Source organism: Ambystoma mexicanum, chromosome 1p, assembly GCF_040938575.1.
Source record: "Ambystoma mexicanum isolate Mex_15411 chromosome 1p, UKY_AmexF1_1, whole genome shotgun sequence".
NCBI lineage: Eukaryota > Metazoa > Chordata > Amphibia > Caudata > Ambystomatidae > Ambystoma > Ambystoma mexicanum.
In genome coordinates this window covers 634,543,033-634,570,221 of record NC_090921.1, presented here as the reverse complement: position 1 = coordinate 634,570,221, position 27,189 = coordinate 634,543,033, and the positions used below count along the sequence as shown (strand labels likewise).

At 45.5% G+C, this 27,189-nt stretch overlaps 1 protein-coding gene across 4 annotated transcripts in view; it reads right to left on the bottom strand.

The window, feature by feature from the left end:
- Nucleotides 1-27,189, bottom strand: part of SAFB (scaffold attachment factor B) — a 73,923-nt gene that overhangs the window by 40,640 nt on the left and 6,094 nt on the right. For all 4 annotated transcript variants that reach the window (XM_069649657.1, XM_069649659.1, XM_069649658.1 and 1 more), the window contains 7 exons: nt 18,199-18,226; nt 16,950-17,388; nt 16,625-16,668; nt 11,315-11,412; nt 10,885-11,034; nt 9,204-9,283; nt 6,723-6,835 (listed from right to left, as the gene is read on the bottom strand). In XM_069649657.1, the coding sequence (XP_069505758.1) occupies nt 6,723-6,835; nt 9,204-9,283; nt 10,885-11,034; nt 11,315-11,412; nt 16,625-16,668; nt 16,950-17,388; nt 18,199-18,226 (952 nt within the window). The remainder of the gene's footprint in view (nt 1-6,722; nt 6,836-9,203; nt 9,284-10,884; nt 11,035-11,314; nt 11,413-16,624; nt 16,669-16,949; nt 17,389-18,198; nt 18,227-27,189) is intronic.

The following is a 27,189-nucleotide window of genomic DNA, read 5'->3' as shown; positions in this document are numbered from 1 at the left end:
GACTACCTTGTTCTTGAAAAATCGTAAGTATGGTGGGTCTACCATTAGAGCCTGAACTTCTGAAATACGTCGGGCTGAAGTGATGGCCACCAGGAAGGCCAATTTCCACGACAAAAACTTTAGAGACGATGACATTGGCTCAAAAGGAGGCTTCATAAGAGACGGTAAGACCAGATTGAGGCTCCACTCCGGCAGAAATTTCTTCTCTGGAGGGAAACTCCGAAAGAGGCCTTTAAGGAAGTGCTTAATCAGGCGGTCGCTGAACAATGGTGCCGAATGCCGTCGACGAGTTAACCTGGAAATGGCGGCCAGGTGTACTTTTATTGACGATACCGATAGGCCCTTTTGAGCTAAGAACAGCAAGTATGGAAGGAGCTGTTCCGGCTTAATCGATTGCGGGGCCAAACCTGGTTGATCCTCACACCACTGACAGAAACTTCTCCATTTGTACGCGTATGAGGCGTTTGTGGAAGGTGCTCTTGCCGCTTGCAGGATACGCCGACAGTCCTCCGGAATCGTTAGCTGACCGAATTCGGCGAAGTCAGGAGCCAGGCCATCAACTTGAGGCTGTCCGGGTCGTGATGCCAAACTACACCCTCCCGTCGAGACAGAAGGTCGGGGGTCTTCTGGAATCTCATCGGTTCTGCCGCCGCTAAGTGTAGCAGGTCTGAAAACCACACCTGTCTGGCCCAGTACGGGGCCACCAGAATTACCCGACATGGGTACCTGAGGATCCATTGCAACGTCCTCCGGACAAGGGGAAATGGAGGGAATGCGTACAGGAATTTGTTCGTCCATGGGAAGGAGAACGCATCCCCCAGTGAGCCCTGCTGAGGCCATCTGCTTGCGTACTGATGGCATTTCCTGTTCTTCGTCGCGAACAAGTCTATGGAAGGATGTCCCCATTTCTTGAATACTTGTTGTAGTTGTTGGTCGTTCAGCACCCATTCGTGAACTTCGTTCATTTCTCTGCTGAGGGCATCGGCTTCCACATTTCTCACGCCTGGCAGGTGGAACGCTAAGATTTGCATGTTGTGTTGCAGGGCCCAATGCCAGATTTTCTGTGCCTCCGTCGATAGGGACCTGGAACGTGTCCCTCCTTGTTTCCTCAAGTAGAACATCGTAGTGGTGTTGTCCGTCATGACACGCACCACCGAGTCCCTCAGTTGAGGAAGAAAAGATTTCAGAGCCCATCGCACTGCTCTCAGTTCTAGCAGGTTGATATGCAGGGAGGACTCCTGCAACGACCACTGGCCTTGTACCTGTAACGTATCCAGATGAGCTCCCCATCCGCTCAGCGATGCATCCGTCACCACCGTCTTTTGGAACTCCGGTTCCAGTAGAGGCATTCCTTTCGTTAGATGAGTAGACACTCTCCACCAGCAACGTGCTTTTACAAGTTGTTCGTCGACGACCAGTCTGTCGGACCAGCGACCTCGGCTCTGCGCCCAACGGTCCGCTAGAAATTCCTGGCAAGGCCTCATAAACAGACGGCAGTTGTTTATCAACGGAATGCAGGACGACATGGTCCCTAGCAGGGACATGTATTTGCGCACTGAAACCTTGGTACCGCCTCTCCATTCCGACGCCTTGCTTTGAAGTTTCTGAATTCTTTCACTGGATGGTCTCACCAGGCTTGTGTGTGTATGAAACTCCGCTCCTAGAAATACCAAGGTCCTCGAAGGCTCTACGGAGGACTTGAAGTTTATTGCGAAGCCCAGTTCCTGTAAGAGGGACATTGTGGCCCTTAGACTGTCTCATGTTTGTTCCCTGGACGAACCTCTGACCAGCCAGTCGTCTAGATATGGATAGACATGGTGACCATCCTTCCTTAAATGGGCCGCTATAGGGTCCAAGCACTTGGTGAACGTCCTGGGGGAGGACTTGAGTCCGAACGGGAGGACCTTGAACTGAAAATGCTTTCTCCCGACGACGAACCTTAAATATCTCCTGTGTCGTGGGCGTATTGGGATGTGAAAATAAGCGTCTTGAAGGTCTAGTGACGATAGATAATCCATGGGTTGCACCGACCTGATAACCTCTTGGAGCTTTAGCATTTTGAATTTTAGGCTCTTTAGCCATTTGTTGAGTACCCTCAGGTCGAGAATGGGCCTCCATTTGCCGTTTGGCTTCTTGACAACGAAGAACCGGGAATAAACTCCTTGTCCTTCCTGTGCCACAGGAACTCTCTACCGCCCCTTTTCGCAACATGAGAGCCGCCTCTTGTCGTAAGATTCGGAGGTGGGGCTGTGTCGAGAATACAGGCGGAAGACGCGGAGGCTTGTCTTTGAATTGTAGCGCATGACCCATGCGAATCGTGTCTAGAACCCATCGATCTGTGGTGATGCATTTCCATTGGTCGAAGTGATGAGACTCGTCCCCCCAGGACGTTCCGAAGGCCGTCATTGGTTGCTGGTTTGCTTGTTCTTCGTCGACGATGGACCCGAGCCTCGCCGCCTGGAGGCTTGATAGTCTCTGCTTCTACGTGCCGACTGGGACGCTCGTCTGAACCCTTGCGAAGAGTACGAGGGCCTGTTAAATCCACGGTCCCTCGAGGCTCCAAAGCGGGAGTTTCCAGAAGCACCCCTAAAGGGGCGAAAAGAGCGAAAGTTTCTACCCGTTTTGAGGGCGCCAAGGGACCTAGCAGTATCCGTGTCTTCTTTCATCCCCTTCAACGCTTCATCCACCTTTTCGCCAAACAGGTGTTCCCCTTCACATGGCATGTCAAGGACTTTGTACTGGACTTCAGGACGGAAAGTAGTACATTTGAGCCACGCTTGTCGACGAAGTACTACTCCATGGTTGATTTGTTTGAAGCCAGACTCTGCTAGGTCAACTGCAATATTAATTGCGTGGTTCGAGGCCTCTTCGCCATCCCGCACCAGTAACATAGCTGCTTTCCGGTGTTCGTCTGGCAGATGTTCTAGGATAGGGGCTAGTTTGTGCCACATCATATCGTGACACGATCGCTAAGGAATTGGCTGCTCTTACTGTCGTCGCACCGACCGAGAGCACCTTTTTTCCAAAGGTGTCTTGCCTCCTAGCCTCGCTTTCTGGTGGCGTTGAACATTTTTGCTGTACCCTGGCCTTCCTAGTCGCTGCCGCCGACACCACCGAGTCAGACAGAGGCTGTGATGTTAAACATTTTGGAGTGGACTCCGGAGCTTTAAACTTTCTCAATCCGTCCCTTTATAGCTGGCTCCGAGAACAGATGGCGCATCGTCTTGAGACCTTCTTGCCACACGTGGTCCAGAATTGGGATGGAAAATACCGATTTCCTCCTTTGACCCATATGGTCAAAAAGGAAACAGTCTTTCTTCTGCTCCTCAGGAATCAAGCCGAACTCGGAACAAGCTTTTCCCATCATTGCATGGAAGGCTCCCACATCATCCGGGGGAGATGGCTGTGTCTGGCTCCTCAGACTCTACCTCTACATCCGAACTCCATGTTGGGTCCCTCGACGGTGACAGGGAGATGTCTGACCCAGAGTCACCCAGTATAGAATCGGACTCCGACAACTCACCCTCCTCCTGCGCTCGAGGACGATCTTTTACCGCCTGGGGAGCTGATGGGTTTTTAGTCGTCGAGCGAGCCGTACAAGTTTGCTCGTCGATGGAAGGTACAGAAAAAAGTGACGATGACGTCCCAGGTTGAGGGATCTGTGTATCCAGCCGTTGCAGGAGCTTCTGAAGAGTATTAAGCACATCCGGAGACAGAACTGTCTGGGGGGTCAGTAACGTTGATGATATAGGTACCATACGCCCACTCGCACTCGTCGTCGTCGCCGACGTGGAAGGCTGTAAGCCTAAATCCGATGGCTGCAGAACCGTGTCACCTTCTCCTTCCGCCGAGCAGGCCGTGTCTGGCTGCAGTAAGACTTCAGGGGGGGATCGGGTCATAGACCTCTGGCAGCCAAGCCATAGACTGAGTCTCCGTCGACGAAGGAATCCCAACCGCTGCTGCCTGGACGGTAATAGGCATCGTCAATGACACCGATGTCGCCGAGCAAGTCGTCGTCGTCGAGCCCTTAGACTTCGTCGCCGATTTCGATGCCGACTTCCCGGCTGAACCATCTCGACTCATGGAAGACCTGGGACGGTCCCCTGAGGAGGATTTTGACAGCGCTTGCCTCTCCGTCTTAGATGATGAGGAGGAGGAGGGCTTTTTATGTGATGAGGAAGACCCAGCATGCTTCCCCTTATGCTTGTCCTCAGCGCGGATTTCCGCTGGCCGTACCTTCTCGATGGAGGTTCCGACTTGCTCCTGGAGGCCGTGGAGCCAACTTCCGAAGCCGGGTAGGCACCCGCTCCGTCATTAAGCCAGTCGACCAGCCTTCTTTTACGGTCCTTAAGGGTTTTTTGGGAGAAACCCTGGCATATCTCACATGTATCCGCCGTGTGGTGCGGGTGGAGACAGTAGATACAATCCATGTGGCCATCTCCTTCATAAACTTTGAGGCCACATGTCGCACAAGGGCGAAATAACGCTTTTCCAGACATAATTCTCCAGAATTTGAACGTCGCCGAAGCGAAACAGAAAAAACAACCTAGTTTCCACTAGTAGTAATCACGAGGATCCCACTACTTTGAAAGACGGTTGAAATCTGAGGGAGCGCGGGGGCGGGGCCTGTATTTATATCATGACATCCTGACGGTACGGGCACGCATGATACAAAACGAGGTGGATAGGACGCATAAGCGTCGAAAAAAAATTTCCTACGGGAAAGGGTCTATATAATGTACCGGGGATTCCCAGCCTGACGACGGGGAATGTTCTAAGCATGTGAATCCATGAAAGATCCAATGCTGGAGAAATAATAATTTCGCATTTATATAGCGCTACGAACCCTCAGGTATCTGAGCGCTGCTTATTATTACCCACGGTGTGTGGTGCTCATTTATCGACCTCGGAAGGATGAAAGGCTGAGTTTGGCCCCGCCGGGATTCGAACCTGGGTTAGCAGGCTCTGCACGGATGTCAAAGCGAGCGCTCTACTCGCTGTGCCACTTGACCAGCTAATGCATGATCCCGGGTACCGAGTCCTTTGCATATAATAATCCATACCATGGCTGACTTCAATCATGTTGAACCTTTCCCGACCACGTGAAGACGTGGTACTCTATTACCATGCTAAACTAATCCCTTCAGGGAGGCCATGGCTATCAGACAAGAAACAATTGCAATTTAGCTGTAAATCCACAACTTTGGGAAATAATTCATTTACCAAGAAGGAACCGGTAACAGAATTTCCACCTGCACTGCCAAATTTGTAACACGGCCCATAGCTGTTTATTTGTCGTGAACACACCACGACTACTTATGATATATGGCATTTATAACGAGCCTATACACAAGTGTTTCAAGGTGCGACAGGGGAGGGGACCAAAGGGAGGACAGAACGATCCTGCGAGGCCAGGTTTCATTTAGATCGCGCAAGTGTCCAGGGTGGCCTAGCGGCAACAGATACTACTGTTTGTGCACATGTTGATTTCACAGCTTACCACTACTATACCGATTTTCACCAGTCATTTGGCCAGCTTGTAGTTGGACCTTCCGGCAACGCAGTGGAAAATGCCATATATGGTAATCCCTTTCCCAGGGAAAGCTCAAACTTTCAAAGGCGAAGTGGCGGTCTGTATGGGGACCACATTTGTGCCATTGTTGGTTGCTGGGAAAAGGCCAGAAGCAGCATAGGATTGAACCGCCCCCGACATTGAATGTTGCACATCCTTGCCATTGGTGGGCTGGGGCAATGCCAGCATTGATCCAGGATAAAAAGGGGAGTTCACGCAGCCATAAATCCTTGTTGGAGCAACAAAGAGCAGCCAGCTGACGACCCAGAAGTTGAGGGAAGATTACCAGCAGCCTTTTCTTCACTTGCCCAGCGAAGCCATCTCTGCACATCCCCTGAAGACCCTAGATCAGGGCCTCACAGTCCAGAGACCGTCTCAGACGATCATCCAGCTGATGAAAGCAGTCCAGAACCATCCCGTGGACTAGCCAGACATTGCTCTACTTTGCTGCAAACGCCATCCCAAGTTGAGCATTGGGACCTCTGCAAATCGCCAGCTTATGGACAGGAAGTATTCCCGTTAAATTGCAGCTCTTCTGCACCACAAAGGACAAGTTTGTCACGAGGGTGGCCTTCGATCACGGTTTGCAGGCTGCACCGCATTTTGAGGTACTTAAGCAGGAATGGCACAGGAGTTTCTCGGGTAATCAATCGCCACATCCAGACCACTACACCGTAAAGCGCCACGTTATTGGTCCACCATAGCAAAGAATGGTCAGCGTATACTATATAATGGAAACACTATAATCCGCTGGCTTAGGGTGGGGAGATAGTGTGTCACTGCCCAGACTTGTTCAATACAGCCCCTCAACCTATTTTGGTCTAAACCCATATTACTATAGACGTATCCCATCACTCAACCATATATATTTCCCTTTGTAACCCAGGTCTGTTTTGTTCTGTAACTCGCCCTTTCCCAGTGAAAAGTTAAGCTTCCATTTTCCCGTTTACCCTTTCCTTGTTGGTTAACAGTGGATGTCAGTTCACAACACTGGGTCAGTTCCCCATACTGCAAAGGTCGACACAGCCAAGTTACACTTGCATGAATTGGCACGGTATTATAGATTCCAAGTAGCAAAAAGCAGCATTAAAACCCAAAATAGACAGTTTTAGAAAACATGGTTTAAAGACATTCCAAATTAATAACTCACCCGATTTGCTAGTTCGCGAGTGATCAGAAGCTTTTTGGCCATCTTTATCCTTTTTTTCATCAGATTTCTTTGAGTCCTCTTTTTTGTCATCCTTTTTACCAGCAGAAGAGGACCTTGAAGTAAGCGACATTTAGTTGTCATTTTGCTTAAATGTAGTTTGGCAAAGTGTTATGGCTAGGCCATCACTAGCGCAAGTCCTAACGATAAATATCAAGAAAGTTATAGTTGGACTTGACTATTTACTTATGAAATGTGTGCATTTGGAGGGAGAATTGGCACCCGGTTATACCAAATTGACTTCCTTACCAGATAGATACAATGGAGAGCCTAACGCGCGGATCTAGCAAGCTTAAAAGCATGAGAATCTACACAAGTCGCGTTATGAAAACAACGCTAGCACTCCCAATGATAATTCTTAAAAACACGGGTAGAAATAGTGGAGCGTAACCCATTATCAAGCCACCAGACTTTTTTTTCGCGTAATAGTGGTTTTGCGGTTTCACATACTACAGGAGATGGAAAAATTCACTCGGTAAACTATCTACTGCCATGCCACCATCTCCAAGCCACAACACTTCCATCAGATCACCGATTTTTACTACACATGTGGGCAGATTTTTAATTTCACTTTGTCTACATACAAAACTATATAGTACTTCTGGGTAAAACTGGTTAACAATTGAATGCAGTTAAGTCACTGACTCCAGTCGCCATTATTCCAATGTACAAGCTCGTTCCTTTGAGTTTATTCCCTTGGGGGTGTGGTCATTGGATCGAATTTGCCCATCCTTTTACACCCGCAATAGCTCATAAATGGGTTTTGAAAACGTACACCACCAACACAGAAGTTCTAGTACTACAGTAAAGGTAGTCGCACATGAAAATGAATGCGTAGTTTATTGACTTCTGCTAACCTCCACAGCAAACAAAGCGCAAAAGCGGTTTGGAAAATGAAATAAATGTGCCGAGGACTTCAAAGCAAGTGTGTACTACATTCAAAACCAAATTAAAAACTACGGTTTAAATGAGGCTGCACTTATAGTATAAAAAACGCCCCCAAATAACCTGCAAGAAACTTAAATAATTAACGGTGCCGATTAGAAATATGCATAAACCTCAACAGGTTGCCACTATTGCAGTACACCCACCTTAAATAGTTCCCACAGGTTTACCCAACTGCGTGCCTAAATTGATTGCAAGTTACGGACATGAACCGTCAAAGCACGTCAAGAAAACTACGAGAAAGGGAAAATGGCAAGAAAAAAATAAAGCGGCTACCTCAGAATTGCAATTCTGGGTTGCGCCAAAATAGTGTGTCTTGTTCACCAGCACAAGTCCGTGTACCTTGAGGACAAATATATCCTGACAAACATATCCAAGTGACACTGCAAAACCCAGCTGGGCCTATGAGGCGGCATCAAGAAGTAGTTTGGCTACTGCCACAACCCAGGGAGGCGGCACGGACAAAGTATGAACAAACACTTCAAGCTAGGTTGCAAGACGAGCATGCCATTACAGTTGGCACCACACAAATGGTCCTGAAACCCCCACATAACACATGTGCTGTTCCTATATTGGACTGGTGCCAGGAAGTACGGGTATCCAAGTATCCGCATGCTGCTTTAGATACATTTGGCCTTTTCAGATGCTTTGAGTTTTCATATTATCAGTAAACGCTTTACTGTCCAGGACAGTCACATAATTGAGCAGTGTCTTGGCCATAAACCAAAAACACATCAACCCTGAAACACAACCCTGTAACCCAAATCTTCAAATGCATCTCCAACTGTGCCTCTGGTTATAGGCATTCTAATCTACATCTCATTAGACAACTGTGCTGAATCGTCATGCATATGATCCAACCCTACACTCCAACTGAGAAATTTAGGGAGATGTTTTTACCTACTCCTGCTCTCCCTACACACTTTCATACAGCCGGTACCCAACTTTCCAATGAGACGATTATGGTAGTAAACTTCTACAAAACGCATGTACATTCTCCTTTATCTGGAAAATATGTATGCAGTCATACCAACTAACTCCTACAATTCTTCCCAGTATACCTGGCGACTAGCCCGTTTGCGCTCTTGCCCTCTTCCATGTATCAACATTACAATTTTAGCTTCAACGGGCTTGGGAACTGCACATGCTCCCTCCCCAGCGCTCTTTTGCAATCGTTCAGTGCCCATAATAGTTCAAGCAATTAAGGAACCCAACATTAGTCATCTGTTGCCGGCATTCAAATTTAGACTAGCCATTATATTGCCACACTTTACTCTTGGAGCGTGAGAAATTGTGTATGGCGAACAGGTGGTGATTTCATTCATGCTAGCAGATTGCAACTTGAAATGTTTACTGCATAGTCGCGAAAAAAAAATATCCCGCTGCAATAATCGTAAACCAAGCACTATTCACAATGACAGGCTACTGGCCAATTTGAGAGGGCAAAAACATGCAAATCGATTAAGCAGCTTAACTTACTTTTCTGACTTTTCTGCAGACTGGTCACCACTTTCTTTGTCACCCTTTTCTGGTTTTTTCCCAGCAGGTTCGTTTTTTGCCTAAAAATAAGCAAGAAAACTGCATTTAGACATCCCCAAAAAAAGCAAGCTTAGTAAAGCACATTTCAGAGGGTGCCCACATCCGACCTCATTCCCCTGTAGCAAAAAAGAGGCCCACTTTAGTACAACACCCATTAAGAACACAACTAGCCCGATTTAGATTCATGGCAATCTACAGCACTGTGTCCCACCAAGAAAGTTAATCTATACAATACAGACTAACGTGACACACTAAGCCCCAGTGAAAAGTCGCAAGGTTTTGCAACTGTTTTTTTTTACAGTTAACCATGGTAAAAACATTGTTGCAAACAACGTAATAATTAGTGAATTACCAGCTTTGAACATGGTCTACAGAAAATCAAGATGCTAAGAAAATGGGAGGTCGTGACATGTTAAACATAGTATATAAATTAAAAACGTGATATTCAATGGTCTTTAAGGAACAGTTTTCTACCACTGCATCGCCGCAATGCCCAAACTTTCAGTGCTATGCTGACGACACCCAGCTCATCATCAGGCTACTCTATGTGCCACCAGTGACCTCTGCCTTAATGCCAGTAAGACAGATTATCCTCATCAGCACACCAGCTCCCCTTCCCTGAAGCTCTGACCGGCCTCTTGGCCCTCTTCCTGCTCCCACCTGCAAGGCGAATAACCTTGGGGTCATCTTAAACTTCTCTCCTCACATCTGACATCTCGAAGTTACACTACCAGCTGCACCTCCTTAGAGGTATTCTTTCCTCTCCTACACCAGAAGCTCACTGTTTCCAGAGCTCTGGTTCGCTCTAGGCTGGACTATTGCAACAGCCTTTCTAAATCTGCCTGCTTCTACTCTCTGAACTCTGCAGCTTATCCAGAACAGGACTGCAAGACTTGTCCTTGCTCTCAAGCCCAGGGATTTTCTCTCTAGGACTGAAATCTCTGCACTGGCTCCCTGTGGCTGCAAGGATTAAGTTCAAAACCCTCTGCATCACCCACAAGGGCTTCTGGGGCCTCAATACCTTCAACTCTCTCCGAGCTCTTTGCTCATCCGCCTCCCACTCCCTCAGGATCTCTTTCCTCGGCTGGTGCCTCCCTCTTAACAGCCTCTCTTAAACTTGAGAACCATCTCCGGTTCCGGAAACTCCTCAAAACCTTCCTCCTTCTGCTTTTTCTCCTCCCCTCCTCTGCTGACCTACTGTACTGGTTATCTGGACACCCTCTGATCTTGGGACTAGGTCCTCCCCCACCAGCGTCTCACACCTGCACTACATACCTGGCAACCCCCGCACTTGGGGACTGCCTCTGTATCCCTACAGCCCCCCTCCTAGCAATGACACCCGATGTCCACACTTACTCATGCACTTGCCACATGCTGGCAGCTACTTATTATCTTGCCATGTACTGCACTTTCCCTGCCCCCTTCCCACGCACTTGCTCGATCTGAATGATACCTGGCCTAGTAGGATAGTTGTCAGTCCTCCCTTCGTTCCCCTCACTTGCCTCGTCGTGCCTTGAAACACTTGTGTATCATAAATGCCATATAATACACCAACGGCAGTGAATATAAAAAAAAGACGGGATAAGTCAACAAGTGACCAATACAATAACCATTCACTTACTTTCTCTACAAAAATCATGCGGCCATGCAACTCTGTCCTGTGAAAGTTGGTAATGCATTTTGTTGCTTCTTCTGAAGAAGACATGGTAACAAAGCCATAACAACGGGCGCCAGGGCTACGAGCATTCGTGACAACTTTCGCACCAACCACCTGAAAAATAGCAAGACATTAAAGACATTTAAGACATGAATATGCCTGCATTGCCCTAAATTACTTGGCGACAGTTTAGCAAGAGTAGATTAAATCAAAATACCCCCTAGACCTCCATAGGAGGTTAGTAGGCCATAACCTATTGAAAAGGAGCCACTTCAAAGCAATAGCAAGCGATGTTTGTAGTCTGGCAAGTGTCCAAAAAGCCTCCCAGATCAGTTAAGTAAACGGGGTTACGGGGGCGATACGTTTCAGTAAAGCAGTGCTGAAAATAAAATACCTTGCCATGTTTGCTGAAAAGATTCTTCAAGTCTGTAGCTCTTGTGGTCGATGAAAGGCCACTCACCCAGAGGTTTTTACCAGATGCAGAGCCGACAGCTAAACGGGAGGTTTCAAAAGTTAGAAAACGGGCGTCATTGCATACTGCCCCAAATCCCATACACGACAAATTAAAAGAGCACACAAGCTTCCTTTAAGCACAAAATACATTTCACAATGCGATTCAACATTGTGGGCTGCCCGGTGGTAACTTGGGGCAGCCCACAGCGACTCACCAATCATGAGATTCAGCATTGTGCTAAAAGATTACTCGTTGAGGGCACTAATCAGGCTATGAGATTGAAAAAAAAAACCCACAAGTGCCACAGTAGATGCTGCAAAAAGCAAAGACGGCAGTCTCTTAAACAAGCACAGTTAAAAAAAAAAAAAGGAAAAGCTGCAATTATGCTTTACGCAATTTAATTGAAAACAGCAATGGGTAATCTGACATTCAAATTGACCACACCAACTGGTAAGCAATTCACTTTCAGTAAAGCAATGTGTTTTTTGGGCCCAATTCATACCAAGAGACGTGTACCTGGCTAGTAGTGTGTAACATTATCTGGGGTGTGAATTCAGACCCGAATATTGAAAGCAAACATCCCAAATGAATCTTTAGTTCAAGCCATCACCACCGCCCCCTCTTCCCTCCCAGGGGTCTGCAGATGCACCTGGGAATGACATTGCAGGTGTCAATTGCTTTTTTTGCAATTACTTTTTGGCAGGTAAAGGGCCAGTTTAATCAAAGCTATACGACCCATTTTATCCAGACGTGTGTTCAAACTGCTTAAAAATCTACACTGCAACTCACAGAACAGTGTGAAAACTGGACATCACTTGAAATTCACAGGGGTTACATGTGCATTCCATAACAACGGGCCACTTTAAGTGGTGGTCTAATGTGTAGAGCAGATGAGCCCAGTTCAAACCCTAACGATGGCTCTCTAGTCTTGTGCCAAGCCCTGTTATGTCCCCGCATCCTCACGTTCTGATCCAAGTGCATTTTGCTCCGTTAAAGCCATTTCAAGAGGACCAAGTACCACCATTAAATAAACTACTCTCACTAGAAGGCAATAGCTTTTTTTTTTAAGGACTGCAGACAAGCTATTGCTTTTTGCATGAGTGCTGCGGGGAGGGGGGGGCGCACAAAACGAGCAGTTCAAATATGTATATCAGCATTCACAACCTGTAACAATGATAGCTAAAATCTCCTGGACGTGACTGGTAAATGTGCTACTGGGGGGAGGGGCCAAATCCTATAGCCGTCGCCTTAGGGCAAACAAATCCTCCCTTGTACATCTTGCAAGTAGGCTTCAAGGTGGCATTGGACACTGGGCAGAATGATATTCTGGTCAAACTAGAGCATTGCAACAGGCCTTCTAAACTCCTTGCCCAGTTACATAAGTATTCAAGTGCGATTGAGCACTTGCACGAAGGTCATCCACAAAGGAGGGACCGTGTGCTGGTCCTCTTTAACCTGTACCTTGCCAACGGTTGACGGTGTAAATAACGTGACCCCAGAGAGTGGACAAGGGCACATCAATTTGGATGTCCTACGCGGACAATGATATTGTGGACCATACATTCATGGTCTGGTAAAATTAGCCAGGGAATGGGGCATAGGCATACAGTGGATGGACACAGAGTGAAAGCCGGATTTTCTAGTTGAAGAATTTTGAAAATTAGAAGCTATGGGACTGAAATAAAAACCACCATATAACTTTATAAAAAAGGTACTTTTTGGGCTATATCAATATTATATAATCCAAGTACCCCTCTCCATTGTTAGCAGTTAGTCCTGCTTATTAGGTTTAACCAGCAGTCCAATCTCGGCATTTGTGACCCACGATTCGCAAGTCTAATATGTAAATCGGCACATATGCACGAGACTAACGGACACACAGGCATTCGATAATCTCTACATGACCCACTTGGTAAACGAGTAAGATGACACCAGTGTCTCTTGCACATGGATTTCTTTTAACCAATTAGCCAATATTGGAAGGGCTAAAGCCTCATTATTACAGCTTCTCGGGTTGAGTATGCAGTCGTGGGTTTGTTTTGATTCTTCGTGGTCTGCATGGAATCAACAGTAGGGCTGGTTTCCACAGGATCTTAGCCGTGATGGGCCGTGGGAAGCATTCGAAAGGGGTTGCGTGGAGTCTATCTGATCAGAGGGTTTGTGTTCTGATCCATCCTTGGCATCTCGATTCCCTGTGAAAGTCAGCTATCCTTGTGGAGTGGAGCTCCAGATGCTATCCGCAGGGCCTTATTCTGGACTATCTGAAGACTCATCAGCTGTCCCTCCCAACAGAACATCCATGCTGGAGGCGGCAGTCAGGGTAGATCTGACGATTATGATAGCATCAAAACAGGTTCCTTTTTGGAAACGTTGCCCGCTTGCCAATAACGCTGCTTTAAACATCGCATTGATTAGGATATGGTAGCAGATGGAAAACGAATGAAAAAGTATCTATACCCATAGAAAAAAAGTGCTTCATCTGGGAATGAAAATGGATGGGTGACTAAGCTTTATAACTCGTGCACACCTAAACTTGGTGGTGGCAGACATGCAATGCACTTATTAACAGGGACAAGTAACCTTTATATAGGAAGTTTTTAGTTGTGCATTTTATTTTTTTATCACACGGTGTGGACATGTTAAACTAATTGAACGGATGGAGATGCATTCGATTCCATGTTTAAATACAATGTTAGCTTAAATGTAATGTCGAAAATATGTCTATAATGAATTTATAAGATACAGTATTGTTGAGGTGTGCCTGCCTGTGGAAGCGTGAGCTAGTCCTACTGGAAAACCCACTTCAATCAATTCGAGCTGCTGCAGACTAGTGGAAAAAGTAGGCACCCCAAACCTACTACACATTAGAACAAAACACAGTAATTGTTCCACCACTAAATGCGCTGATAGCTCACAGAAATTAAGCATATAAGTGGTTCGTGATTGTAAATGTCACAAATATTATGCAGGTTAATATGCACAAAATATTTGTACATATGTTGTTCCAGTAACATGAGGTTGATGCATTATCACCGTGAGCCATAATAGTAATTTGTCCTACAAACACTTTCATTCTCACAATTTATTCCCTTATTTTCAGTACATGGTACTTTATTTACTGGTATTAATTATTCACAAGATCAACAATACAAACATAGGTAACATTGTCCTTTGATAATTATGAGTTCAAGAATATCAACGTATATGGTAACTTGGCATTTGAATAAGTCGTAAAAGTGTTCCTAATTGGAATGCAGGCCGCCAGAATCTCCATTGACGATCCCATTTGAAATTGCCCTCGATCAGATACAAATCGGAGGGATACTTGGTAATAGACATACCTACTCCATTTTTATAGTGCATGTATATCATTGGGCATTGGCATTCAACAATCACACTTAGGGGTATAAATGAATACCTTTCATCCATTCATCCTTCGTTCTGCCTGTTCAGTGTATTTGGCTAGCGGGTGTAGTGAGACACTATGGTTGGAGACACTGGGCTCCGGTTGGTGGCACATTTGCATGGATTTCAATTGAAGATATTGCATTAATGATATATAGACTGTATGCCTCATCGATTTTTCTAGTCTTTGGTTTTTTGATACTAAAAGCTCAATGCATAGGTTTTTTTTTTCGCTTTTATACGCCGTTGGGACTGTTCTTCATGATGGCATGTTCCTGTTTATTTGTTGACATTGGGACTTGGTCATGTATAATTTATTTTACGGGTTTATGTTTATCACTGTAATCTATGCCCTTGCCCATATGTTGGGGTATTTTAGAATTATTTTCCATGCAAATTGTTAAAATGGTTTGTTATACATTTACACGATCATATCACTTGTTTGGTACAGAACTTTGCCTTGAAAAATACCTGGTGAGGTCGAAACACGTGTTGGCAATAAAAACAAAGATATCGATTTGAGTCTTTGAGAAGATTGTGCATATTAACCTGCAAAATATTTGTGACATTTACAATCACTAACCAATTATATGCTTAACTTCTGTGAGCTATCAGCGCATTTAGTGGTGGAACAATTACTGCGTTTCGAATTTATAAGAGTTTGCAAATGTCATGTTGGGAAAAGTTTAAATTTGAACTAAAAATCCAACCCGCAAGCAGAGGCATTTTATTTCCAACTGTAGCAACACTACCGTTAACTATGCAAACAAATTATCAGTTACCAGTCTAAAAGTGTGCAATCTTTGTCCGATTAGATAAAATCCTTAACAGAAGGCTCCAGTTAGCCTACGGATTTTAAAGATACACAGTACCAACTTGGCTACTCCCACGCAAGCTGCAACTGGTTCAATAATGTGAGGTTCTTTTATGTGGCTTGGTAACATCCATTTGGTGTGATACAATTGTCCAAGTATGGGCATACTTGACAATTCCAAAAAGATTGTACACCTAATGTTTAGTGGTTTAAGGCGGACTAGCTTCACTAGGCCTAGAACCAGGTTTGTTCTTATGCATTTGCTGACCAGCTCAGGATCAAAATCTAAAATTACTTTCCTTCAGGCACAGGCATGATTAACTGAAATGTCAACATAACGTGTTGCCATGCACAGGTGGCAAACCTTGCACTTGCCACTAGATAGTGATGAGATTGTGGCAAGTAAGAAATGGTGTGCTCCAGAGAACGAGGATAACTGCTTATGCCTGGCTAGTAGCTTACATATTTGACATTTTTACCACACAGTATTTTAGAGTGAACCACTAGGTATGTGTTCATCTTGTATATAGTGTATAGTCTTCAGACTGCAGGTCTGGCCTCACAGGGGGTTGCAGGCTTTTTAAGAGTACACGATAAGCAGTAACTGGGGCAGCCACAATATTTTTACTCAATGGGGCGTAGGACTAAAAAGTTTGGATACCACTGACTCGTGCTGCTTCACAATTTAAGGATGGCAAGAAATGTGTTCACAAGGCCAATACAGGTATTTCATGGGAGGGGCGTGTAGTCCATCACTATACTACAAAAGCACACTAGTAGAAGGTGATGAAAGGAAATGAATCTCAGACGCAAAAAGTAGCGACAGGTGTAAACCTGACGGACCAATTGCAGTTAATCCATAATCTTCAAAATGCTGATTAACATGCCTCGATGTATCACTGGCAACTGTGCTATACATGTGGTGGAGTGGGAATGCCTGGCTAGATGCTCTTTCAGACCATAATACTGCATAACTCAATAAGGACAGTTTCAGATCTCAATCACTAATGTGAGAATGCAATAAAACTTGCCTTTTTCATCTTTCGTTGGCGTACTGGTTGCTGCCTCAGAGGAGCTAAGGACAAAAAGGAGGCGTGTTAGTAAACAGAAATGATAAAAATAAGCATTTCATCCACAGTTAATTTTAATTTAACTATTTCATATTTTCCAAAAGTACAATTAATTCCAATATTGTTGAAAGTGCAACTGTGGCAAGTTAATATTGAACTGTTAAATACAAGCTAAAATACTAACGTCAATGTTAGTATCAATGAGGGTGGCCAATCGAAGTAAAAATCTCATTCGCATCATTTAAAGACCGATAGCGTTGGGTCTAGAACTGATTAAACGACCAACCTCTTTTTCTGATCATCACCCTCTTTGGCGGAGGGGTCCTTAGAAGCAGATTCTTCTTTGGGTTCCTCTCCAGTTCGCTCTTCTCCATCTTTGCTTTCACCTTCATCCATAGCCGGTGCTTTTGCAGTTTCATCAGTGGTTGCTTTGAGACTACTCTGATCCGCTTCATTTTCTATAGCTATTGTATCAGTGTCTTTATCTTCAGTGTTCTTTTCACTTGCCTCCCTGCTTTCTACATCTAAAGAATCTTCCTTCGTTTCAGCAGTTTGTGTTGCCTTTTTGTCCAAGTCTAAAGTGCGGTTCGCGGTCTTCTCTGTGCTCTTTTTGATGGTCTTCGTGCCACCTGCATCCTTTGCAACAGTTTCCAGTTCTGAAGACTCCTCCTTAAGTGGTTCAGATATACAAGTTTCCCCCAAATTGTCGGCCTTTTTCTCATTTTCTACGGATTTAACAGGAATAGAATGGCACAAGGTTTAATTACCAGGGAAATACAGAACACACAAATGTGGAAGTGGCAAGGCTGCCACACTAACTAAAGAATTTAAAGCTGCACAGAGATTGGAAATCCCTAGCATACAACATTCATTGCATTCCAACAAACTATTGTACTGAAAGCAAACTAAGCCCAAGGATATTCCCTATCACTCCCACCATTAACTCCTGACGGAATCTTGAAGTTCTTCCTGAGGTGGATGCTCAAATAGCTTCTTCCAAAGAGCTTCAAAAAGCCGAAGATGATTTACTTGCTTTACCAATGCAACGATAGCTCAGCTTCCCAATTGGCAAATTCTTTCTACCAGGCAATAGTCCAATTAGATAGAACCAGAACATCTTCCATCGATGAGGAGTTGTTTGTTCAATCCACAACAGAAGCAGCTATCAGACGGCATTCTCATAAAGTTCTGATATCTTCTGGAATCCAGCGCCTTCTTAGTCCCTACACTGCTTCAGGACTACACTGGATGCTACCACGCTGAAACTTTACAATGGGTGATCTTTAAAGACAGATGTGTGCCTACTATTACTTATGTGAACTCAGTCATAACTAAAATATGCAGCTTCATATCACCAAAAATTAACAAAGATTTGGTGATATTGGGTTTCCAATCTCCATGAGCATGGTTTGATGTTGACTGTCCATTATCACAAAAATGCAGTTTACAAGTAAACATTGGCCTATGAAGGGACAATCGGGATAAAATGGCAACTGTATTAATGCAAACACTGAAAGAATTGGTTTTAACAGTACCTGGCTCCTCATCTGCTTCGTCCATATCCTGTTAAGAAAAAGAAAATCCATTCTTAGTTTGAAACTTATGTTGCAGGTTAGTCATAAGCCCACCCATCTACAGGACAAGGGGACAATCATGGCAACTCCTCCACACCCATCTCCTCATTGGCTCATAACAAAGGGCAAACAAACCAATGGCAGCAAGCACCCGTTTTTACATGCAAAGCGCCACAAATACCAAACCAGAAACTCGGCCATGGCTATACTTAGCCAGAAACCCCATTATGTCAGAGCCAACATTTTTTTTACTAAATTACATTTGAATACCATTGCCCTAGCCTGAGCCAAGTAACCTGCGCTCATGAGATTATATTCCTGTTGTGAAGTTATTATGTTATTAATATGGAGGGGGAGACATGTATGCAATGCTAGAAGCTATGCAAGCGTGGAGTTGTCACTGCTCCCAGGTTCTGATGATGTCATAGGGCCACTAGCTGTTGCTCAGTTGGAGTTGTCCCTTGCTTACATTGGATGTTTCTGATGTGCTGCGGGTCTTTTACCCGTTTACTTAATAAATCCATATCACAAAGACGTACCTGCCTCCACAAGTGCCTTCATAACATTGGCGACGAGGATGGGATCTGGACAAGAGATCTGAAGACCCCCAGCAGAGTTATCCAAAGGCGAGTGCCGCTCCGCTTTCCCCTGGCGTGGTAGCGGCGGCCCGCAACCGAAGTGTTCCCTTCCCTTTGTGCCCGTGAGACTGGCCGCTCCGCCATAGTGGCCACCCCGTTCAGCAGCACCGACTGTCAGCCAAGTAAGTGTAGCTGCGCTGCTCCCCACACCACGGCTTTAGGAAACGCTCGCCGCGTTACTTTCCTCGAGGCTGCCAGCCATAACACGCGCAGCAGGGTTACGCCGTGAGAGTAAGCGGAAAGCCCGCTTTGTTGTTTGGACGCCTGCCGTTTGATCGTCCCCTGCGGCGCAGGCCGACGCTGTGTCCCGGAAGAGGGAGGGAGCAGCGCGCAAAGGGTGAGGATTACCGTATCCACGGTAATAGAAGCGCAGCGAGAAGGCCGAAATCCATTCTATAATGAATGCGCAGTGAGAAGTGTAGAGCCGATGTTCCACCGGGCTATATTACAAGGATGTGTAAACTGTAGCAAATTCTTGTGAGATATTGACGGAGCACAAGGGAACACATTAAAAAAGGGGAGAAGAGACGTTGGAAAACAGGGCCAGCAGCACATCGCCAAAAGTTCTGTGTTATCAGCCTGATATACGCACAGAACAAGAAAGGAGAGAGAAAATGTCAAGGAAGAGGCAGTGCACGGAGAAAGCATCAGTCTGGAAATATATGAGTGTTTTGAACAGTGCTAAGCGCAAAGGCGACAAAAGTCAAGTAAACTGCCACGAGGAGAGTGCTTATCCACATTCCGGAGTAAATTGAACAAGGTGCAAGTTTACAGAGTATTCCAAAACCAGGAGCATGGCAGGTTTACCTGGAATAGCAAGCAGGTCCCCCGATATTCATGCCTGTGCCAGGTCCAGCAAAAATACGGTGGGCTCAATGGCGTAAAGGATTTTTGCATTACATGAAGGCAGCTGGGGGAACATCGTACTCCGGTGAGAGGAAGTTGGCTTTGTTGCTTCATTTCTTGGGATACAAAGGTCAAAGAATTTATGAAACGCTTCCTCAGCCAACGGGAGATGGCAGTGGTGGGGATGACGCTGTCAATTAATGTGATATGGCTCTACTTAAGCTGGACAAACATTTCAATCCCAAGACCAGCACGGTATTGGAACAATAAATTTCCGCATGAGGGTGCAAGCACAAAGTGAATCGGTTGTGACAGCTTTGCGACATTTAGCTTGGACATGCAAGTTTCAAGGGTCATTTGATGAACACATCCGTGACCAGTTTATGACTCATTGTAGATCCAATAAGATACGTTAAGAATTGTGGCTAAGGGACGACCCCAATATTGATGAGGTTGTAGATCTTGCTAAACGCGTGGAACACTCATTAGCATGTGTCGCTAAATTGTCGAAGAATGAAACAAGCGATCTCAAGGAAGTAAAGAGTGAAGTGCTAAATGTTGCAGATAAAGGCAAAAGAATGGGGGAAAACCAAGCAATCAAGTAGAAGTGTCGGGGAAGAGAAGAGAAACCAAGAACCAGAGCAGAGAGACAGACTATGTTTTCGATGTGCGAGCAGTACGCATTTTGCTTCATCTGTTGTGTGCCCTGGCTGTAAAGTGACATGTGCAAAGTGTAAAAGGAAGGGTCACTATGCCAACTGCTGTGAGAACTACCAATTTGGTCAATCCGGCCAAAAGAAGGTTTTGTAGGTCAATGAGGAAGAAGATTGAAGATCGTCCGAGGAGGAAGTGATAATTCCAATGCAGAATGTCAATGTTAATACCGTAAATGTTGTGTTGGATGGTGAAAATGGAGACTGCGAGCGACCGTATGCGGTTGTGAATGTGAACGAAAGTTTCCATGATGGCCGATTCTGACTCAAAGATTACGTTAGTGTCCAGAAGTGTATTTGAGAAGGAGATGTGCGGGGTCGTAGCTCTATTAAGTGAACCGGATATCAATCCCGGAGGGTATAATCAGGACAAGATTGTGTTACTGGGATTTGTATGGTGTGAATTCGAGTTCAAAGGAAGGAGGTGTAGAGGAAAAGTATATGTCACCAAGAAAGGGCAATCATTGCTGGGGTGGAGAGAACAGAAGAGCTTGGCCATTCGATTAGATCCCAATCACCCCGAGCAGGTGCTTCAAATGTCTGTGCCATGCAATAAAACAAACAAGTATGTGACAGACCATAATGGAGTTTGAGAAAAGTTTGGGAAAGATGAAGGGATTTCAACACTAAATTATTCTAAAAAGAGGTAGTGTGCCTGTCGTTGCTAAACTCAGGCGGGTACCTCTCTCTTTGAGAGAGGGTGTGAAGAATGAGCTAATAAAACTACTACAGATGGGTGTGATTGAGAGAGCGGGAGGTGTCGAATGGGTGTCACCGGTTGTAGTGGTAAAAAAAGTTCTGGTGATCTGAGATTGTGCATTGCCATGCGTGAGCTCAACAAGTGTGATGGTCGACAGGCACCCCTTGCCAAACATGGGTGAGATGTTAACCATGGTGGGCCAGGGGAAGATATTTTCTAAACTTGATATGGCGTCCGCATACCACCAAGTTGAGCTGACGGAAGAATGTAGAAAGGTTACGGCTTTTATAACGCACAAGGGTGTATTTCAAATCAGAAGAATGCCGTTTGGGTTGGCGTCGGCTTCATCGGTATTCCAAAAGATTATGGATCGGTTAATTGGGTCTGTAAAGGGAGTATTTTGCTTCCAAGACAATGTGCTGATTTGTGGTGAGACGTTGGAGGACCATGACAGGAGTCTGAATGATGTGTTGAAGTGAGGAGAGCGGCATTACTTTAAGGGAAGATAAAAGTCAGTTTGCGGGATCTAAGGTGGATTATCTGGGCCACGAAGTGTCATCTGAGGGGGTGAAACCCAAGGAAAGCATCATTAACTCGATAAAGGAAATTGAGAAACCCACAACAAAAAGTGACCTTCATTCATTTCTAGGTATGACAGAGTTTTATCAGAAATGTGTTAAAGACTATGCAACTAAAGTTCGTGAGATGAGGAAAATATTAAGGAAAGGTGCCGATTTCATATGGCGTCGCGAGTGTGATGCAGAATTTACTAGAATCAAAGAGGAGATAAGACATGGCAAAGCCTTTGGGATGTTTTGATACAAGAAAAGTGTCTATTATTACGGTAGATGCTAGTGACGGCGGCCTGGGAGCCGTTTTGGCACAGAAACAGGATGATGGATCGGAAGTTATAATAGCCCATGCTTCACGTGGCCTAAAGGGTGCGGAAGTACGGTATTCAGTTCTTAAAAAGGAAGCTCTTGCGTGTTATTGGGCCGTAGAGGTTTAAGAATTGTGTCTGGGGTGTGGAATTTGTGATCCGGACGGATCACAAACCTTTGAGACGAAAGGTCTGGACAAGATTTCACAAAGGGTGGCTGGATGGGTCACCAGGTTGCAAGCCCACAAGTTGGTTATGGAGGTGATTCCTGGAAGAGAGAACACGTTGGCGGACAATTTGTCCAGAGTCCAGGTTAGTTCCCAAGATAGGATCGAAGATGATAACATGGAGATGGTGTTTGCGAGTACAGAAGGCATTGTATCCAAGCAAGAGTGGTTGGATGAGATAAGGAAGCATGTGATTTTGAGCAGGGCGATATCATATGTAGTTTCTACTGTTGGCCAAATAAATCAGCCTTGCTGGAGGAAGAAAGACCTTTCTGGGAGGTGAAGGATGAATTATCTGTTGCGGATGAGATATTGTTCAGGTGGGAGAGGGCAGTAGCACCAGTGGGGATTCGAATAAAGATTATCGATCTGGCGCACAGTGGACATATTGGCATCGCAAAGACGAAAGGGGTACTCAGGATGGATTACTGGTGGCCAGGCTTTGATATAAAGAAGTTGAGGCCCGTTTGAGTGAGTGCCAATTTTGCATAAGAAGTGGTAAGGGCGTAGAGGCCAAGAAACAACCGGTGTTCCGTCTAAAATTTGGAGTGATGTAGCTATGGACATATTGGGACCCGTCGATTTGTGATATGGTCGGGGAAGGTTTGTGGTTCTGGTCGTCGACTTGTTCTCTAGGTGGGTAGATTTCAAAGTTGTGAGAAATATCGGGGGAAAGTATGGTTAAGGTATTGCAAGAAATCTTTGCAAGTGAGGGTCTCCCAGGAAGTGTTCTTACAAGCACGCAATTTACCGATGGATGTTTTCCCAAGTATTTGGAAAAATGTGGTGTGAGCCATAAGAGGGCAGCTCTTTATCATCCCGAAACCAATGGAGTAGTTGAGAGGTTGAACAGATGCGTGATGAGAGCATTCGCATGGGGGGGTGGGGTGGATTTGACAAATTGGCGACTATTCAAAATAGGATGTGGGCATTGCGCATGGCACCTCACGCTACTACCGGTCTGTGTCCGTTCGAACTCGAAAACCTTACTGCATGGCGTGCCCGCCATGGTTAGGCAGAAGCAGGGAATCTGATGTGGTCAGCGATGAGGTGAGGAAGTCTCTCGAAGAAGAGTGAATGGGTCATGCGTGAGAATAAAAGGAGAGGAAGGAAGGAATTGCGTGTGGAGTGTGGTGACTGGGTGAGGATTAAGGGAGTGGTCAGAAAGAAGGGTAACTTGTTGTATTCTGACCCAGAGTTGTTGCTGTGTTGAAGGGTGCAGTGCGTGTTGCTGGCGGTCAGGTTTGGAATAAAGACCGTATCGCTACTGTAAAAAGATGTCACATGTAAAGTGAAGAGACCTGGTGAAGAACTTTTATAAAAAAAGAGGGAGATGTGTTGTGAAGTTATTATGTTATGTTATTAATATGGAGGGGGAGACACGTATGCAATGCTAGAAGCTATGAAGCGTGGAGTTGTCACTGCTCCCAGGTTCTGATGATGTCATAGGGCCACTAGCTGCCTGCTCAGTCCCCGGCGTTCTATATTTGTCAGTTGGAGTTGTCCCTTGCTTATATTTGTCAGTTGGAGTTGTCCCTTGCTTACATTGGATGTTTGATGTGCTGGGGGTCTTTTACCCGTTTACTTAATAAATCCATATCACAAAGACGTACCTGCCTCCACGAGTGCCTTCATAACAATTCCATTAAGTGCAACCCAAGCTTCTATGAGCTATGGAAGTATGTAAATAGGCGTTACACTCGGTGATTACTGCAGGAGTGGAACAGAGCATTCAGGGCCGGCATACCTTTTGTGAAAGTGTAGTGGTGGGGCCATCAGATTGTTGCATGCCAACACATCGCCCGCTACCTTGGAGAAGAAAAAAACGGGATTTCTTTTGTAGGGGAGTTAAGTGACGTTAATAGGTATGAGGATCCAGTCCCAGATTGGAAATGCTAGACGTGTCGAGGTTCTAGTGCTCTAGCTGCCAAATTCATACTCAGGTTGACACGCTGACCAGAGATGGTACTGGTCCAATCAAGAGGGGGCATGCAACAAGCATTTTATAGTATGCAGCCAACTCTAAGAATGCATATTTGTATGTGAAGCCAGTGACTTTTGAGGAGACGTGTGGAGATCGCTGAGAGCAGGAGCACCACGAAGAGCGCTGCCCCAGAGGCTCAGGTGATATGGGGAAGCTGCTGCTGAGCAGGGCAATGAGAGGACGGCCTGCACAGCACACTGGTCTGAAATGGGCGGTCTGTTTAACATGCTAATCCATCTTCTATTAGGAGAGCATTGCTTTCATTGATGGTACCTGCTATGGCAAGCTTGGCCGCAGACTTGTGGCGATTATGCCCAGGAGGATTCCTTCCTGCCTGCATCAGTGGCAGTATTGGCTGAGAGGATGTGTGTACTTGGTGGTCACCAGGTTGTTTTGAGTAATGAGGTTCAGGCTTTCGCAGCATCAGCCGAGTAATTATGGTTTCAGTTGACCATATCTGGCCATATGGCTGACAAAGGACGTGGATTGCATGATGGAAGTTAATTTCCAGTACGACAACCTTTCTTGTGGGATGGTAAACAGCCAGGCCTGAAGCTGTGGAAGCTACAGTAGAAGGGTGGCTTAGAAGTATATTTTACAAACATACCACCTGGCATTTGGAGCAAGAAATGTACGAGCCGATGTACATGTGTCTTCCAGGGCGGGGTTATCACCAGAGGATGCAATTTGGTGCAGATCGTATGCAGACGAAATTCCTGAGAGAATGCGAAGCCTCTTGAAGCTCACCACAGAAAATGGCTCTTGCTTATACAACTCACTGTTAAACCCAGCCATTAGGCTGGACGGGAAAACGCTATTGTGGCCAAAATGGTTTCAGAGAAGTATCCAATGGCTGGGTGAAGATATAAAATTGATCTTTTAACAGACTAACTTCAGAAAGAGGTCTAGATGGTTGCACTTACGGGAAATACCAAAGAATGAAGAGGGCCATCAGTGAGCAGACAGACAGGGTTCAGTTGTTTCAAGACTTCAAGCTAGAAGGACACTTCATCTCCAAGGTCCATAAACGTCTTGGAAAATACACTATTGCGATATTACTAGATAAATGTATTGGGTTCAGAAATGAGTTCGCAGGTTACTTGACATGGACGCTTAATTAAACCTGGGAGAAAGGGCAAGACAGATCAAAATCTTGAACAGAATATACTGGACACCCTAGAAATTATATGAAAGGGGTTTGCTGGAGTCAGAGGCATGTTTGAGGGGCAAATAGATGAGGGTAGTTTGAGCATATGATGTGGGAAAGAAGTAGTTTAAGGGATTTCTGGAAAGGGTACTGATGCTTGAAGATTTGATCGGGATCTGTCATTCCTGCAGAAATGCTGGTTCAGAGCATCGTTATCTGCCAAGAAACAAATACTGCAGGTTTGAAAGTGTGAGCAGGTGTCTTCTGCCTCCATCCAGATGAACGATGCACTGCAAATTGCTGCATTCAACCTGTATGAACAAATCTAATGAATGTTCCTGGAAATTATTTCAAGAGTCAAAATATGTTAAATATGGGTAAAGTGGTGTTGCTATTTGTTCATTTACTGTGAGGGAGGGTCTGTTTTGAAAGTGTCGAATTTGCACTTTTTAATATGCTTAATAAATGTCACTACAAAAGTGGGTGTCTGCCAGGCCACAGGTGATCTCCAATGTTGGTTGCGTGCAAATATGGGTCCGATTTAAAGGAGTGCCAGCTTCTGGATTATTGTACATGATTTTGTGTTGCTTGTATAGCGCGCCAAGCCTAAAGGCATCTGTGCGATGATTGTAACAGGTTGCAGCCATTTACATTAATTTATTGAGGTTTTTACATTTCGCCCCATCATATTTAACAGATATCTGAATGGCTGAGTGCGTTTAGCAGGCCTGAGTTGACAGCCTATGAGGAGCGGCTCGGTCTCGTCACCATTCAGGTGCAAACAGTGATGTGCCACCCATCCCTGTATGGTTAGGTAAATGGCGTTTAGAGCAGTGGCATGGTCTCCCGTGATGCATATAAGGACAAGGGTGTCTGCATAGTTGGTTTTACGAGACACCCAGGCCATCAAGATGGGCAAACGGCAGCTTTGTAAAGTTATTAGAAGTGGGAGCCACGCATGAGCCTTACAGTACTCCACAGGTGACTAGGGAGGGTGGTGCTTCTGCCTTGGGTGAATAGACCTTCATGGTTCTCTCTGAAAGGAACAATCCATTGGGTGGCGTTGGGTGAGAATTGTGCGACTGTGGTAAGGTGTTGCATGGGATGTTGTGGTCCACCAAATTAAGGTGGTCGAGAGGTCCAATAGGAGAAGGACAAGTTTCCCTTCATCCTTCAAGTCATGCACTTGGACTTGAGCTGTTTCTGTCCCATGTCTGGGGCGAAAACCGGATTGCCCGAGTACCAGGATGTTTCTTGCAACACATCTGACTGGAGGTAGGCAACTGTGCCTTGTTTTAGTGGTGGTGATGGGTCTGTAGTTTGTGGGGATGTTGGGGTGAGGGAGTTTAGTGGTAGAACCCATGCATTTTAGGTCCGTGGGGACAGTTGTTGAATGAGGCGTTGATGAGGTTGGTGTGGGGCAAGTTGGTGTGCGCAGTCCCGAATGACCGAGGGTGGGCAAGGAGAATTGGATGAGATAGTGTATTTGCAGTGGATGACGAGCCAATCAAGACTACGGCCTAAAGCATGTGTAGGATTGTGAAACCTATGTGATAGCCTGAGGGCTGTCATGTATTAGCTAAGCCTAGGGTGCATTTGTCTGGTGGGTCACAGAAACCTAGGTTGATATCACCCAAAATAATGGTTTGGGATTTAGGTTTGGAGTTTGAAGATAGAATTTTGGGTTACGTAATTTTTCAATGACAGCGCAGGCCCCGGGGTCTGTTTACCAGAAGATGTTTAGAGGAGCGGTTGCGTTAAGCGATGACTTCCCCCGAGGTGAACGGAGTCTCATGTTCAGGGAGGTTTTGGCGATG